This window comes from Sus scrofa, chromosome 15 (assembly GCF_054392235.1).
Source record: "Sus scrofa isolate SSC_HxYL_T2T_F1_AM1 chromosome 15, Sscrofa_HxYL_maternal_Yorkshire_Landrace_v2.0, whole genome shotgun sequence".
Lineage (NCBI taxonomy): Eukaryota > Metazoa > Chordata > Mammalia > Artiodactyla > Suidae > Sus > Sus scrofa.
In genome coordinates, this window is record NC_139397.1 from 63,553,167 (window position 1) to 63,571,384 (window position 18,218).

General features: G+C 37.4%; 1 protein-coding gene across 4 annotated transcripts in view; it reads right to left on the reverse strand.

Annotated features, from left to right (window-relative positions):
• The window catches only part of KCNU1 (potassium calcium-activated channel subfamily U member 1), a 610,139-nt gene that overhangs the window by 76,567 nt on the left and 515,354 nt on the right, over positions 1 to 18,218 (reverse strand). For all 4 annotated transcript variants that reach the window (XR_014829893.1, XM_085000044.1, XM_085000046.1 and 1 more), the window contains 6 exons: positions 12,805 to 12,910; positions 11,414 to 11,496; positions 10,024 to 10,093; positions 6,196 to 6,348; positions 1,331 to 1,443; positions 679 to 747 (listed from right to left, as the gene is read on the reverse strand). Coding sequence is in view for 3 of the 4 variants with exons in the window: in XM_085000044.1 (XP_084856170.1) it covers positions 679 to 747; positions 1,331 to 1,443; positions 6,196 to 6,348; positions 10,024 to 10,093; positions 11,414 to 11,496; positions 12,805 to 12,910 (594 nt within the window). In the remaining variant the exon portion in view is untranslated. The remainder of the gene's footprint in view (positions 1 to 678; positions 748 to 1,330; positions 1,444 to 6,195; positions 6,349 to 10,023; positions 10,094 to 11,413; positions 11,497 to 12,804; positions 12,911 to 18,218) is intronic.

Consider the following 18,218-nt stretch of genomic DNA (forward strand, 5'->3'; position numbering starts at 1 on the left):
TTTTCCATATTATGCAGATTACTTTCTTGGGCTAAAGTGTGTGGGAATATTTTTTATCACCAATAATTCTAGTTCATGGCATTATTTCATGGCCAAGAATTACAAGATCTGGTGATATATTAAGAGGAACAGATCTAAGAAGGAAACCCTTTCATCTCTCCTGTTCATGAGGGAGATTTGAAGCAAGACCATAGGAACAGACTCAAAAGCTCCTGCCCACCCCCCAGGGTAACTATTCAAACTCTAATTATTAGATTCAAACCCCAGTTACCAGAGACAGTGTTAAATGCACCATGGCAGCCTAGGGGCCCCACAGGCCACTCTCAACAACGGGCCAAATGCTCTGTTACGGCTGTATGATCAGAAATATCTTTTTTTGGGGGGGGGGCCGCACCCGAGGCATATGGAGGTTCCCTGGCTAGGGGTCTAATTGGAGCTACAGTTGCCAGCCTACGCCGCAGCCACAGCAATGCCAGATCCAAGCCACGTCTGCGACCTACACGACAGCTCATGCAACGCCAGTTTGTTAACCCACAGAGTGAGGCCAGGGATCGAACCCGCATCCTTGTGGTTCCTAGTCAGATTCGTTTTCACTGTGCCGTGACGGGAACTCCAGAAACATCTTAATCTAAAGATTCTCCCCACACAAACAGAAGAGATTCAATGCCTCATTCGTACCAGTAACCGTGACACACAGATTTGTGTTCGATGGCTATCAGCATGAGATGCATCTTCACGAAGCAGATCCTGGGAAGAAAGACAAGTCATTGTGAGCAGAGACAGAGCAGCATAGGACTCATCTGAAAACAACACGACTGACCCTTTGTGGTCCTTGCCTGGGGCGACACCCTCCAACCCTGGTCAGCAGAGGGAGAGCCTCTCAAACACAGAATGGTCACTGGTAAGTGAATGCAACCTGTCACAGCTGGCCTGCCAACTGGGATGGAGATGAAATTATCCTGCACGGAATGTAAACTCCCAGGTTTTCCCTTTTTTTTTCTTTTTAGGACCATACCCACTGCGTATGGAAGTTCCTAGGCTGTGCACCACAGCCACAGCAATACCAGATCCCAGTCACATCTGCAACCTACACTGAAGCTCACAGCAACACCCACTGGATCCTTAACCCACTGAGTGGGCCCAGGGATCAAACCTGTATCCTCATGGATATTAGTCAGGTTCTTTACCTATTGAGCCACAACGGTAATTCCCTGAGCTTGTCCATTCTTATATCTTTGGTATTTGTCATGGAGCCTGATCTTCAGTGAAACTTCCACAAACACTGATGAAAGACCTTGGGGAACGAAGATGAGTGCTTCTCTCGACCTACCGGGAAACGTCAGGAAAGCTCATTCCAGCAAAGTCATCTGAGAGACGCTGCGTCAGGATTTTGTTCTTCAGGCCACTAAAGAAATGTTTTTGCCAGGGCACCTTAGGACAGATCTGGAATACAGAGTCATGCCGCGTGAAACTCAGTGACTTGGAATATAGGATCTCCTATTCCGCTAAGCACCAAACCAGTACCCACTGCATGCAGGTCCCAGAAAGATTTGTCCTCATGATTAACGGGAGAAATGTCAAAGAGGGAACTAAAACTCTAACATACATGTCGACTATTTCCACCAGAGAGAGAAGGAAGTGAGGGTATCTCCACTCAGTCCCTTTCTAGGGGGCAACCACACCTGCTAGAAATTACATCTGCTCCCAATAATTTCAGCAGGGTAGACTGGTTTTGGGGTCAGGAACAATATGATGGGAAGGAGAATCTGGAATCCAAGTGGTCTCTCCTCAATAGGGCCATTCAAGATTTTTTCAAAAAACATATTTGTTTTCTGACTAACCACAAAGATGAAAGTATTCATGACTTCTGCTCGGTATCAGAAGCCATCTTGATCAAAACAGTGTGGTATTGGTACCAAAACAGACAGACAGACCAATGGAACAGAATAGAGAATCCGGAAATAAACCCTGACACCTATGGTCAATTAATCTTTGACAAGGGAGGCAAGAACATCAAATGGGAAAAAGAAAGTCTATTCAGCAAGCATTGCTGGGAAACCTGGACAGCTGCATGCAAAGCAATGAAACTAGAACACACCCTCACACCATGCACAAAAATAAACTCCAAATGGCTGAAAGACTTAAATATACGACAGGACACCATCAAACTCCTAGAAGAAAACATAGGCAAAACACCCTCTGACATCAACATCATGAATATTTTCTCAGGTCAGTCTCCCAAAGCAATAGAAACTAGAGCAAAAATAAACCCATGGGACCTCATCAAACTGAAAAGCTTTTGCACAGCAAAGGAAACCAAAAAGAAAACAAAAAGACAACTTACAGAATGGGAGAAAATAGTTTCAAATGATGCAACTGACAAGGGCTTAATCTCTAGAATATATAAGCAACTTATACAACCCAACAGCAAAAAAACCAATCACCCATTTGAAAAATGGGCAAAGACCTGAATAGACATTTCTCCAAAGAAGATATACAGATGGCCAACAAACACATGAAAAAATGCTCAACATCGCTGGTTATTAGAGAAACGCAAATCAAAACTCCCATGAGATACCACCTCACACCAGTCAGAATGGCCATCGTTAATAAATCCACAAATAACAAGTGCTGGAGGGGCTGTGGAGAAAAGGGAACCCTCCTGCACTACTGGTGGGAATGTAAACTGGTACAGCCACTATGGAGAACAGTTTGGAGATACCTTAGAAATCTATACATAGAACTTCCATATGACCCTGCAATCCCACTCTTGGGCATCTATCCGGACAAAGCTCTACTTAAAAGAGACACATGCACTCGCATGTTCATTGCAGCACTATTCACAATAGCCAGGACATGGAAACAACCCAAATGTCCATCGACAGATGATTGGATTCGGAAGAGGTGGTATATATACACAATGGAATACTACTCAGCCATAAAAAAGGATGACATCATGCCATTTGCAGCAACATGGATGGAACTAGAGAATCTCATCCTGAGTGAAATGAGCCAGAAAGACAAAGACAAATACCATATGATATCACTTATAACTGGAATCTAATATCCAGCACAAATGAACATCTCCTCAGAAAAGAAAATCATGGACTTGGAGAAGAGTCTTGTGGTTGCCTGATGGGAGGGGGAGGGAGTGGGAGGGATCGGGAGCTTGGGCTTATCAGACACAACTTAGAATAGATTTACAAGGAGATCCTGCTGAGTAGCATTGAGAACTTTGTCTAGATACTCATGTTGCAACAGAAGAAAGGGTGGGGGAAAACTGTAACTGAAATGTATACATGTAAGGATAACCTGACCCCCTTGCTGTACAGTGGGAAAAAAAAAAAAAAAAGAAGCCATCTTGGTTCAAATAAACTCAAAAACCCATCGTGATCAATGGACATGAGACTGTAAAGATCACAGACAGCAGCAGCAGGCTTCCAGAGAAATGGGGGTGTGACAGAAGGACTGCTCTCAAAAAAAGCTGAATGTCACCTAATGGGGGCTGGAGCTGCTGGGTAACACATCTCTGCCATCTGTGAAAGCTCCCACTGGGGATTTTGCATTGCTCTATTTGCCCCCTCCTCATTCTCCTCCAGTCGCAGCCACAAGAATCACCATGACACTCTGACATAGCAGGACAGGCCCCATAGAGCTCTGAATCTCCAGTGCACATCTGGAATTCTCAGGAACTTCCAAAAACTGTGGCTGGGGACCCTAAATGCCAGTTCAGAAACATCTCTCAGATGGCCATCATGGGGTTTAGGAAGAACAAAAGGAAAATGAACACACAAACAAAAAATTCTGCCCTGCAAAAAAGGACCAACTATTTCCAGCACAATGCACTCCCACCCCAAGATGCAGATGAATCTCCTGCTTTTTCCCACTTTCTTCAAGTCCCCTATTGAGGAAGGCTCACCTCACAGGCAGTTCAAGCTAACAGTTAGGTCCTCATCACTAAAGAAACCGGCTTAGTGCTTCTAATCCAAATGTTTCAGTTTATTCAAGCGGGTGAAAAATAACTATGGAGATGAAGATTTCCTGAGTTAGTTTTTAAAAAATCAGATAGGCAATCTGGAAGACAAGATGGATTTTGGATTTGGGCAGTAGAATCGGGGAGCTGGAGTAAACCAGCTGGATTAGATCTCATCTAAATTTAAGCTTAAGGAAATGCTCTGTGCCTAGAACCACTGGAAAATGCTGTTCAGCTTACAGTTTCTCACCATATAGAGAAATAAATGCTGTTTAGACTACAGTTTCTCACCAAAACTGATCAATATAGTCAAGATACATGGCATTGATCTGAGGCTTTATAATCTGGGTACTCAAAAGTTTTACAAATATTAACTCAGTACTTGGAAAAAGCAGGGTATGAGTAGATTAGTAAGTCTTGTTTTATAGATGCAGAAACTAGGTGCCTGATGCAAGCAAAGCAGGATGTAAGACACCGGAGTCTTGGACATTCAACCTAAATTAATAGGTTTAATTAACCAAATTAATTTTAGTGAGTTTAATTAATCACAGAATCTAAAGCACCAGAACAGAGGACAACATTAAAAATTCTTGCCCTGACTCTGCCAAGGTTAGAATTTCTGAAAGTGGGTTTCAGACTTCACTTCTCCCTCCCCCACAAAAAAAAATTATTATTACCACAAATCTCTCTCAGTTCCTATCTTCCAAAAGCCATCCTACAGATATTTACAGGTGACCATTGTATTGAGCAGGTTTGGACTTTAGGTAAACAAACAGAAAACAAGACCATAATAGGGCTGGTTTTCCAGCTCTACCTTCTATGTTTCCTTGAAGGAGATAAGTCTTCATAAGTCGTTCTCACTCCACTTACTTTCTCCAGCCATGGAGATGACAATCACAATCATCACGACAGATCCTGCAGGTATCTTGTGCTTTTTCAGCTTACAATACGCAGGCAAAGACAATTTCCTCACCAGCCACTTACTGGGCCATATGCAGTGACCACTAAGGTAAGGTTAAAGCATGTTTACAGTGGTATCAGCAAGGCTCTGTCCTACTGCCTGACGGTCGATTCTCTTTATTTCTATATGACATCTCCTCACATTCATGTAAGGAATTACTGGAGAACTCTGTGGTTTCCAGTTAGTATTCTTCTGGCCAGAGTCTCTTGAATCTTTTGCCTCTTTTGCTTTTTCTTAATAGCACCGGGGAAGGAGCCAGAAAAGATGTACAAGTTTGGGGCATTTATTGCACAAAGGAAATCAAGTGCAAAGAGAGGCCAAGAGGAACACTGAGTATAAGAAGAGGCAGATGTGGACACATAATTTAATGGAGAGAAAAGTCACTTTCTGGAGAGGCTTTGGACAGAAGGACTTCAGAGGTCCAGCTGAGGGTTAGAACACCTTTCCTGGAGCATTTCATGGGGATGGCATTTGGAAGGCCATACTGTGTGCTATGATATTCCATCCCAGGAGTCCATTTAGCTACTTATTTTGTCTCAAACAAAGGTATCAAAAGGCCTGATGTAGGATATCAGGAGTAATTAACAGCCAGAAGCACAGGACATAGTGGTAAGGCTGTGGTTCAGACAATTCTACTTCTGCAGTTACTCACTTACTATGCAGTCAATTAGTTAGCTTCTGTTACTGGGATATTACTTTGAAATACTGAAGGGAAACACAATATATTTAAAATGCATGACCCATGGTGACATTCAACATGTGGCAACTATTATTCTTACCCTGCAGAATGTCCTCAAATAATCTGAATAACTAGATTTTAATTATTATTTGTTTAATTTTTTATCTTTGATAAGTATACTTATTCTGATGTTAATTACTTTGTATTTAACTTATATTTAAGTATATGGCTTCTCCACTAAGAACTCAACCTTTATTTATATTTCTACTGTCAGTAGCTCCAAGTGCTTCTACAGTCATGAACATTTACATTCACAATGCTGTGGACTATAGGGAGGAAGCAGAGTTGTGATTTTCATTTTGCAGCTAAGTATTCTTAGGCAAGAATAAGATAATTTCTTCAAGGTCAGTGTGGTACCTGGGACCTCAACCTCCATCTCTCAATCCTTTGCCAGCTCAGGTAGAAGTCAAATCTCATTTGTCAGGGCTTTCTTGCTTTCCTAAATTTTTACTTTCTCTTCTGATCTTAGTATGTGAGGACATGGGGATAGAGCCAAGATTCAACATCAATTTACAAGGTTACCTTCTTGTTTTGCTCAACAAATAGAGATGTTAGAAAGGTACACAAGCCTGGCACTAGACAGCCTTGGGCGATAAATCCAAGCTTTAATTCAGCGAAACAGATGATGTTGTCTCCACTGTTCCAGTTCCAGCTGGGGATCTTTGGCAGAAAAACCTGTCTCATGGTAGAAGGTAGCAGAAACAGACTTGAGGATACGGAGAACAAAGTACCGGTTTCCAGCGGGGAAAGGTAAGGAGGACGGGGCAAGCAGAGGAAGGGGATTCAGAGGTACAAATTACTACATAAAAGTTGACAAGCCAACAAGAATATTTTGTCCAGCACAGCGAAATACTACCATTGTTTTGTAATAACTTTAAATGGAGAGTAATCTATAAAAATACAAAACCACTACATTGTATACCTGAAACTAATACAATATTGTAAAGAAACTATACTTCAATAAATGAAAAAAAGTCAAACATTAGGACGAAATACGCCTCAAGAAAATTCCCCAAATTTGTAAACTTTTTGTTCGTTTGTTCCATGTTTTGGGTGTTTTTTGAGAGAACATATAACTTTATATTAGTTTCAGGTATATAACACTCAATATTTGTATATATTGTGAAGTGATCACCCCAGTAATTCCAGTTAACTTCCATCACCACTGTAACTGCAAGTTATTTTTTCTTGTGATGGGAACTCTGAAATTCTACTCTTAGAATTTAAATATAAAATGAGGTATCGTTAACGCTAACCATTATGAATTTTTAAAACTAGACGCTTCTACTTTTTGTCACCCTTTCCCCATTTTACCCACCCTAGCCTCTGGCAACCACCAATCTGTTCTCTGCATCTATGAGCTCAAGTGATTTTTTGTTTGCCTAATTCCACATGTGAATGAGATATTATGGTATTTGTCTTTCTCTGACTCATTTCACTTAGCATAATGCCCTTGATGTCCAGGCACATTGCTGCAAATGGCAAGATTTCATTCTTTCTTATTCTTTTTGAGAAGAATGTGTATTCTGGTGCTTTTGAATAGAATTTTCTGCAACTAAGTCATGAGGTATAACATGTTGTCTAAGGCTAATATTTCCTTATTGATTTTTTTATCCTGATCCATTTATGAGAGTGGGGTAGTAAAGTCCCCAACTATTATTGTATTGCTGTCTATTTCTCCCTTTATATTTGTTGATATTTGTTTTATAAATTTAGGTCTTCTATGTTGGTGTCATAAATATTTACAAATGTTATACCCTCTTGTCAGACTGACCCTTTTATTGTTATGTAATGCCCTTCTTTTTCTCTTATTACAGTTTTCGTTTTAAAGTCTCTTTTGTCTGATATAAGTACAGCTTCCCCAGCTTTCTTTTGTTTTCCATTGGCAGAGAATATATTTTTCCATACCATCACTTTTAGTCTGTGTGTGTCACACCTAAGTCTCTTACAGGCAGTATATATATGGGTTTTGTTTTTGTTTTTGTTTTTTGTCTATTCAGTCACTCCACATCTCCTGATCAGGTAATTTAGTTCATTTAAAGCAATGATTTATAATTGTAGTTACTATCATTTATCAATTCTGGATGTTTTATAATTACAGTTTCGTTCTTCTCCTCTTGCCCTCTTCATTATAATTTGATGATTTTTTTTGTAGTGTTATGCTTAGATTCCTTTCTCTTTCTCTTTTGCATATTTACTATAAGTTTTTGCTTTGTGGTTACCATGAGGCTTGAATAAAACAACTTATAATTATAAATCTCTTTTAAGTTGATAATAACTTATTTGATCACATCTGAAGCTCTATATTTTTACTCTCACAACCCACATACTATTTTTGATATTATGATTTACATTATTTATATTTTGTGTATCATTTAACAAATTATTTTTAATTACTTTTGTCTTTCAATCTTCCTCTTAGCGTTATAACTGACTAATCTGTCACCTTTACAATTATGAATATTCACAATTTTACCATATATTTACCATTACCAGTGAGTCTTATACTTTCATATGTTTACCATTACTAATTAGCTCATTCATTTCAACTTAAAGAAGTTCTGTTAACATTTCTTGTAAGGTTAGTTTAATGGTGATGAACTCCTTTGACTTTTGCTTGTCTGGAAATCTCTTTATAGCTCCTTTGATTCTGAATGACAACTTTACAGAATCTTGGAGTATTCTTGGTTGGCAGATTTTTTTTTCTTTCTTTCTTTTAGTGCTTTGAATATACTGTGCCACTGCTTTCTAGCCTGCAAAGTTTCCATTAGAAAAATCTGCTGATAATTTTATGGGAGTTCCCTTATATGCAACAAGTTATTTTTCTCCTGTTTTTTTTTTTTTTTTTTTTTTTCTTTTCTTTTTTCAGCCATGCACACAGCATGTGCTAGTTCCTGGACTAGGGATTGAAGCTGGACCACAGCAGTGACCTGAGCCACAGCAGTAAGAATGCCAGATCCTTAACCACTAGGCTACTGCGGAATTCCTGCTGCTTTTTAAATTCTCTCCTTGTCTTCAACTTTTGACACTTTAATTAGAATGTGTCTTGATATGGGTCTCTTTGGGTTCCTTTTACTTGGAACTTTCTGGGGTTCATGGAATATGGATGTCTGTTTAAGAAATTTAATAGCCATTATTTTTTCAAGTAAGTTTTCTGTCCTTTCTCCCCCTTCTTCTTCTAGAGCTCCTCTAATGTGAATGTTGATCTACCTGATGTTGTCCCATAAGTCCCTTAAGCTATCTTCACTATTTGTCATTCCTGCTCTTTTTTGTTGCCCTGATTATGTGAGGTCTATTATCCTGTCTTTGAGTTTGCTGATCCTTTCTTCTGCTTCATCTAGTTAGCTTCGAACCTCTCTACTGTATTTTTTCAGTTCAATTATTGTATTCCTCAGCACTATGATTCTCTTTGATACTTCTAAACATTTTCTCTTTGTTGAAATTCTCACTTTGTCCATCCAGTCTTCTGCCCAGCTCAGGGAGCATCTTATGATCATTATTTTGAACTCTATCAGAAAAACTGTTTATCTCTTTTTCATTTAGGTCTTTTATGAGGTTTTATCTTGTTCTTTTATCTTGTTTGGAACATATTCCTCTGTTTCTTCATTCTCTAAGACTCTTTGTGTCAGTTTCTATGCACGAGATAAAAAAGCCACTTCTCTCAGTCTTGAAGGAGTGGACCCATGTAGTAGATGAACTTTATTGTTCAACTCTGCCCTAGCCCTTGGCTATCTCTCAAACTTTGTCATTGTCTAATCTGCCTACGTTATTTTTAGTGGTTCCCAGTATTTCAGGATATGTTAAGACCTGTAAGTGTCCCAAAGTGTCTCAGTGTCTTAGCCTCTAAATTCAAGATGATTGGACTCGAGACCTCCAGGCAGTAGCTTTTAAAGTATATAAACATAACCCTCTCTAAATTTACATTTAATATGATTAATAATCTCAGTGAGACTGCAATCTTCATTTAAAACTGGCAAAAATTTTTTGTGTGTGGCCCCATTAGCAAGTAATCAGTTCAGGGAGTTCCCATCGTGGCACAGTGGGAACAAATCCAACTAGGAACCATGAGGTTGCAGGTTCAATCCCTGGCCTCACTCAGTGAGTCAAGGATCCAGCATTGCTGTGAGCTGTGGTGTAAGTCGCAGAAATGGCTCAGATCTGGTATTGCTGTGCCTGTGGCGTGGAAGCTCCAGTTAGACCCCTAGCCTGGGAACCTCCATATGCCATGGGTGTGGCCCTAAAGAGATAAAAAAAAAAAAAGAAAAAGAAAGTAATCTGTTCAAATGTTACTTACATTCAATTAGCTCAACAGACTAAAAGAAGAGGAGAGGGGCTAGAATGTTACAGTACCTTGTTATGGGATTGAAGTATCTGTATGATGACCCTTGTATTAGGGTAATAGTTCTTGATGGAGAGTACCCTACATAAAGAACAAATGGGCTCATCAGTGATGCACCACATACAATATCTTGGTAATATAATTCAATTTAAAGTTAAATTGCTGTGTGGGTAAGTACAGGAAAGGATATTACAAAGTTCACTGTTATGATCTTCAAAAGCACACACATGAAAGAGTATTATGGATTTAGTAACTTAGTGAATTAAATCTATCAGATTCTGGTATGAAGAGACTGTGGTCTTCTGAGACCAGTTTTTGAGGATGAAATAAACAGTTTCATACATTTTAGCCTTCAAACTTAAACACATTTATTATAAAAAAAATCAGAGACTAAATTGTTATCTACAGCCTGAAGTAGCCCACAGACTGTCTACTTAAGAAACTAGGACCCTTCTCATATTTACTGCATGATGCAAGTTCTCAGCTATTTCTTGCTCTTTGTAGAGTCACCTTCAGCTATGTATATTTATTTTGTTCTGAGGACCAACAGTTCATCTGGGTTAGGTAACCATGGCATTGCCATCACAATAATAGTTTACATTTGTTACCACAAATTAAGTTCCTGCTCATGGATAATTTACAGTTAGATACTGTAAATCTTTTTTTTTTTTTTTTTTCTTTTTCGGGCTGCATTCATGGCATATGGAGGTTCCCAGGCTAGGGGCTGAATTGGAGCTGTAGCCGCTGGCCTACACCACAGCCACAGCAATGCCAGATCTGAGCTACGGCTGTGGCCTACACCTCAACTTATGGCAACGCCAGATCCCTAATCTACTGAGATCAGGGATTGAACCTTTGTCCTCATGGATACGAGGCAGATTCATTTCTTCTGAACAATGATGGGAACTCCAAAGATGGTAAATCTTGAAAATACTTGCCAATAGTCAGACTAAAAGCACATCATATTGAACCATGCACAATTTTCAGTAGGACTATTGGACAAAACAAAAAAATGAAATGAATAAATAAATCTACTAACAAGGTTCATGAATCACAATTACCATCTTTATTTTTGAGGGGATATTAGTTGGAATGGTGTGATCTGAAGAGTTATCAGTTATTTGTATGCTTGCTTTTTAAATTTAAAGAGCTAGATCCATATAGAGCTTTAGGAAAGTAAGCAGAGAAGCACATCAACACACAGTATACGCTATTTTGACTTCCTTTTTCATACATCTGCACAGTCTATTGGAGCAAAAAAAAAAATAGGAAGAAACCTGGAAAATGATGAACACTGTGCTGTAATAGATGACATTATCTCCCGTTTAGTCCTATTTTATCTTATAGAAATGATAGTAAAATGAGCATTGGAACATGTAAGACACAGTGCCAGCTTCTTACCTCATGATGTTTGAAGTGTCTTCAGCCTGTGAATCGCTGCATAGAGGGTTGGCTATAATCAAACAAGCTTCTGCAGAGTCCACCTATTCTTCAAGAGTAAACAGCAGCCACTTTGTTAATTATATGGGAAATGCTCAAATGTCCCCCTTTTGGGTTTTCTGACGGTTTTGTCATACAATTTCCAATAAGAAAGAGAGCACATTTGAGAAGGACTTGTGATAAGGATGTCTTTACATCAGAATTACAGCCCAGAAAATGCTGTAAATAAGGATCTGCACAGATGGACGAGGGCACAGGGTCCCTAACACCTATGCAGACAGCTTTAAAATGGTTAAAGTGCACAGTGACATTTTTCCTATTATCCACAAACATCAATTTACGACTGGTGATGAGTAATAATATCTTTTTACGCAATTGCCTGGATACTTATTTACCCTTCAGGATAGCAAAAAAAATTACTGAAGTGGCTCTTATAATCTCCAGTTGCAGGAAAGAGAAAGATTATACTGTGGTTTGTCAAGTTTTGCTTCAAATTTTTTTTTTTTTGTGTTGACTCTAAAGCAGATCTCTGCTTTTAAAAGCTGAACATTTAGGTGTATAAATATCTGTGAAATCTAAAACATGAGTGGAAGCTGGCACTGATCCACCATAGACGTCTAGAGGACTGGCTGTTGCTCATCTGTTTTAACCTCAGCCTAAGTGGGATCTCTGCTATTTTCCTCCATGCTCTTCCTATCATAGGGCATATCAGTATGTTTGGGAGAAGTTAATAAAAGCTGATTGACTCCTAGAAATTTGTCATCTGGTAAGAATCCTACTTGGATAGTAATATATAACACACTTCTGCTATCTACAACTTTTTCAGATCTCTTAGACTGATAAAATAAAACTAGATAAATAGAGAATTTAGCGAAACAAATAATATAAGTACAGGTATACAGGGAGGTTTGCTTGGAATTTGTTAAGGTTTAGAGGTCAGTTACTACCATTTCCCTTATGATAAGCTTTTAAAAAAGTCGGGAGTTCCCATTGTGGCTCAGTGGGTTATGAACCTGACTAATATCCATAAAGATGCAGGCCTGATCCCTGGCCTTGTTCAGTGGGTTAAGGATATGGCATTGCCATGAGCTGTGGGATAGGTTGCAGACACAGCCTGGATTCCACATAGGACAGCAGCTGGTAGCTCCTGCTCTACCCCTAGCCTGGGAACTTCCATATGGCCACAGGTCCCGCCCTAAAAAGCAAAAAAACAAAACAAAAATAAATTGAAGAAGTCATATTTCACCCAATTTAAGAGTCTGAAGTAATACTTTTGGGAAGAGCAATACACCCTATTATCTTAATGGCTTCAATTTAGGGAAACCACAAGGAGTAAAAGAATTAGATCTTACCGCAACTCGCCTCAGATCTTCCCACTTCAGTGCAGACCCAGAAACAAAAGTTGTATAGGCCATGTAGCACTTAAATATGGTCTCCAATTCCAAAGACGGAGGGACCCTGGACAAAGGACGTAGGGCCAGATATGGAAAAAGGAGGTTGGCTTTGGTTTAGAGATTGTGATATTGATTTAATGCATTTAACAAACACCTTAATCTCCTCTTAGAAAATATCCATCCACCATTATTAATCCACATAGTTAGGTCATGTTGATAGCACCAGCCTAATTCCAGGAATGGGTCTGAAGCTCAGGTGTAATCAATTAGAGTGAATGAAAAAATACAAATAAGGTTAACACTTAAAAAAAAGGGATTACTAAGAAAAAGGAAATTCAGGATCAAATAAAAACAACTCAGTTATTCAAAAAGACATCTTAAAATGACTCTGTATTTACAAAGTGATTTCTAAGTATATGAAAAATTTTAAACAAAACTAGAGAAAGTGATGAATCTGTTATTGTAATGAAAGATCTCGATGCATCACAATTACTGACAGATCAAGGAGAATAAACATTAACTTTGATATTTATAAATTCCACAAGCAACATTTACGATATCTAATTTAAAATTTTTTCACCTTTACTGAGGTATAACTGACAATTAAAATTGTAAGGTATTTAGTATACAACATGGTAATTTGATAAATGTATACATTGTGAAAGGATTTCTCTCATTAAGTTAATTACCACATTCATCACTTCACATATTTATCTTTCTGGGGGGTGAGGGCATTTAAATCCTACTCTGTTAGGAAATTCCAATTATGCAACACAGTGTTATAAACTATAGTCACCATGTTTTATGTTAGATCCTCAGACCTTATTCATCTTAAAACTGAAAGTTTGTACACTTTTACCACCTTTCCCCTATTTTCCCAACCCCCAGCCCCTGGCAAAGCATCTTTCTACTTTCTGTTGCTGTGTGACTTTGCTTTCAGATTCTAGATGTAAGTGATACAATGTATTTGTCTTATTCTTTCTGGCTTATTTCACCCAGCATAATGCTCTACAGGTTCATTCAGGTTATATGCAAGTGATAGGATTTCCTTCCTTTTTTAGGGTTGAATGATATTCCATATTTTACATACATATATTACATATACATATACATATATATAATACATATATGGAATATATTGGTTGTTTCCACATCATGTCTATTGTGAATAATTCTAATTTTTTTTTCAAGAGCACACAAATACTTATCAAAACGATAATGCACTTAACTAATAAGAAAAGCCTCAACACACTGCAAAAAACAGCTGTTATGCATATTATGACCTCTCATCACAGTACAATGAAAGTAAAAGTTAATAACAAAAAAATTAAAAATATTCATCTTAGAAGTTCCCGTCGAGGCGTGGCAGAAATGAATCCGACTAGGAACCATGAGATTGCAGGTTCAATCCCTGGCCTCGCTCAGTGGGTCAAGGATCTGGCATTGCCATGAGCTGTGGTCGCAGACGCAGCTCAGATCCTGCGTTGCTGCGGCTCTGGTGCAGGCCAGCAGCTATAGCTCTGATTAGACCCCTAGGCTGGGAACCTCCACACGCCACAGGTGCGTCCCTAAAAAGCAAAAAAAAACACCTCATATTCGGAAATTTTGAAAAACAGACTGCTGAAAATCTCATGAATTTTTTCAAGAAGAAATTATAAAAATGTTCTAAAATTCTTAGAAATAAATTATGCTGAAAACACTAAATACATACTTTTTGGATACAATAAAAGCAATCTTTTAGAGGAAGGTTATAGCTTTGGATATTAAGACTGGAATAAATGTAAAGAAATAAGAAAAGAGACAGTAAACGCAAGAGTACAAAGAGTGAAACAGAAAAGAAAGATAAAACAGAGAAGATCAACAAAGACTATGGCTGGCTCTTAGAACAAAAACCACTAATATAACAAGCAAAGCTGGGATGAAACTGATTGAGGAAAAGAGAAGACAAAATGGCTTATTATACTGAAAGAAGAAGAAAAAATACCTATAGGCAGAAGATGAAAATAGTAATGAAAGAATACAACACCCAACCAAATACAAGAGCATTTAAAACTTGGACAATATAGGCAAATTACTAGAATTAGAGATCTTACCAGAACTAACTCTAGAAGACAGGAAAAAGTCTGTACAGTATTATAACTATTAAAGGAACTGACATTTAGTTTAAAATCTCTCAAAACTCAACAAAAACAAACAAAACAGACACATCCACATAGCAAACAAAATTCTTAAAAGCAATAGTTCTAAATGGTTTATTTAACAGGCTATTTCTATTATACTTTCAAGTAACACATTTTTATACAAAGTCTTTCAAACACCTTAAGAAGTGATAATGATCCCCAACTAATACTATAAAGCCAAAATAATCATTATATCAAAATCATTAATGTAATTCATCACACTAAAAAATTTAAAATGAAAATGTACACAGCCACCTCAAATGTAGAGAAAAAAAACTGATAAAAATCTTACATAGTTAAGAAATAAAACTCATGGTATATTAGGAATAGATGAAAATATCCTTAACCAAATAAAGAGTATTTCTAAAATAAAAAGGATGGCCTTAGTGGGAAAATATTAGAAAATATTAGAACAGTTTTCTTTAAAATGAGAAATGGAGAAAAGATAAATCATTTCTTTTTTTCTCACCATTATATTTGATGTCTCATCAAGTGCAAACAGAAAATAAACTGTACATATAAGGATTAGAAAGGAGGAAATAAATCCTCCTTATCTGAAATAAAATGATTATTTACACAGAAACCCCTAACTCCCCCCAAAAAAAAAACTTAACAATATGAATGAATGGAAGATTAATATGCAAAAGTCAATCCTGTGATTATATATCAAAAGCAAACAACTAGAAATATAATTGATAAGACACTATTTCCAGGAATATCAGAAAAAAATCAAGCATAAATTACATAGTATAAAGTATATTAAGTGAAAAATACATAATATATAACAAACATCAGAAAGCCTGGGAAATTATACAATATATTTAAGAGACACTAAATAAAGCCTAAATAAATAGAAAACCATGCTATAGTCAGAATTAGGAAGAACTTGCAACATAAAAAGTCAATTCTGAATGAAAGTTTCAATTAGATTCCCATCAGTTTCTGCAGAGTTTTTCATAGTTGATGATTATAAAATGTATATGAAAGATAAAGGGTCAAGAAGAACTTATCAACTACTGAGAAAAGCAAAGGAAGGAAGACTTGCTCTAAGATTTATAAGGATTAATTATGTCTTTAGTAATTAAAAAACCACAGTATTTACGCAGTAAGAGATACATCAATTTTAAAAAACACACAGAAGAGACCTATTTATAGTGGTAGCATGTTAGATCAATGAGGGGGAAAAGGGTTTTTATTCAGTAACTAGCATTGATAAAATGGTTATACATGGAAAAAGGTAACAATTTATTCATGCCATACAAAAAAATAAATTCTAGTACAATTAGAGATTTAAATGACAACAAACAACAAAAATTAAAAATTTTTAATAGGAAATATAGTTAAATACCTTTCAAACATTGAGACAGGCAAAATTCCTAAACAACCCCCCAAATTATTAAACATAATTGAAAAGACTGAAAATTTGAACAATAATTATATTAAAAATTTTTGAATAGCAAAATACATCTAATACTCACTGAAAAGACAGTTACAACTGGAAGGATATAGCTACGATTCACATCACTGATGACAAATTAGTATCAAGAATATATTAAACACTCCTAGAAATTAAGAAACTCACAAACAATCCAATAGAAAAATAGGCAAAGTCCATGAATAGGTATTTCACAGAAAGAAAAAATACAGGAGTTCCTGTAGCGGCTCAGCGGAAATGAGTCTGACTAGTATCCATGAGGATGCAGGTTCAATCCCTGGCCTCACTCAGTGGGTTAAGGATCTGGCATTGCCATAAGCTTTGGGGTAGGTTGCAGACATGGCTCAGATCTGGCGTTGCTGTGGCTGTGCCATGGGCCAGCAGCTACAGCTCTGATTTGACCCCTAGCCACGGAACCTCTATATGGCACTGGTGAGGCCCTAAAAAAAGACAAAAAAAGTAAAAAGAAAGAAAGAGAAAACACATAAGGCTATTAAACATGAAGAGAAACTCTACAGCCTTAGTGATAAGAGGCTTACAAGTCAAAGCCATGATGAGATTCCAGTTAACACTGATTCCACTGCAAAGATTAAAAAGTAAGACCATGCAATATGAGAAAAAAGAATGTATACATGTATGAGTAACTGGGTCACCATGCTGTACAGTAGGAAAAATATATATATATATATATATAAATAAATGATAAAAAAAAGTAAGACCACATCAACTGTTAGAAAGAATGTCAATGTATAGATACACAAAGGCCCTTACTCACTGTTGAAAGGCTTGAAAACGGTGGAACCCCTTGGAAAAAATGATATTATCTCCTAAAAATGAACATTCACATAGTTCAAACCATTAAATCACACCCCACCCCCACCGTGTATGTGCACATGCGCATACACACACACACACACCCTTGCATGGGTTCACCAAGAGCCATACACAAGCTGTTAATAACAAAACTATTTCCAATAGAAAAATCTAGAAACAATTCAAATCACACCAAGAGTGGAAAAATAAACTAAGGTTTCCTCTATCAATGAAATATCATAGAACAATAAACACCAATTAACTATAGCAACACTACGAAAATATGAATGTATCTTAGTAATATAAAATGAGGACCATCTAAGAATGATAAGTCTGCATTGGTGGGATCTTTCTGTAAAGTTAAACATATCTAAACTAATATGTACTTTTTAAGTGTACATAAATGCAATAAATCTGCAGGAGAGAGAAAGAATGATAATGATGCACAAAAAACTGAGAGCAGGATAGAATGTAGGAGTATCATATAATTAGATACAGGTTTCATCCTAAATTTTGTCTTGATAGGAGGGGGAGTTCATGTACTGGTGCTTAGAACATTATTAAAAACAACTCATTACAAAAATAAATAACCAAAATGTGCTTATGTACAAGCCAATCACAAGGGCTGTTGCTAAGAATGATGATAAATCCAAATCTAATTTTCCAACACCAAAGATGGAAAGGAAATCTGATCATGTCAGCTCTCTGCTCAGGGAGTTCCCATTGTGGCTCAGCGGGTTAAGAACCCAACTAGTATCCATGAGGATGTGTGTTCAATCCCTGGCCTTGCTCAGTGAGTTAAGGATCCAGTGTTGCCACAAGCTGCAGTGCAGGTTGCAAATGCAGCTCAGATCTGGCTTTGCTGTGGCTGTGGTGTAGGCTGGCAGATCTGATTTGACCCTTTGCCCAGGAACTTCCATATGCTGCAGGCACAGCCCTGAAAA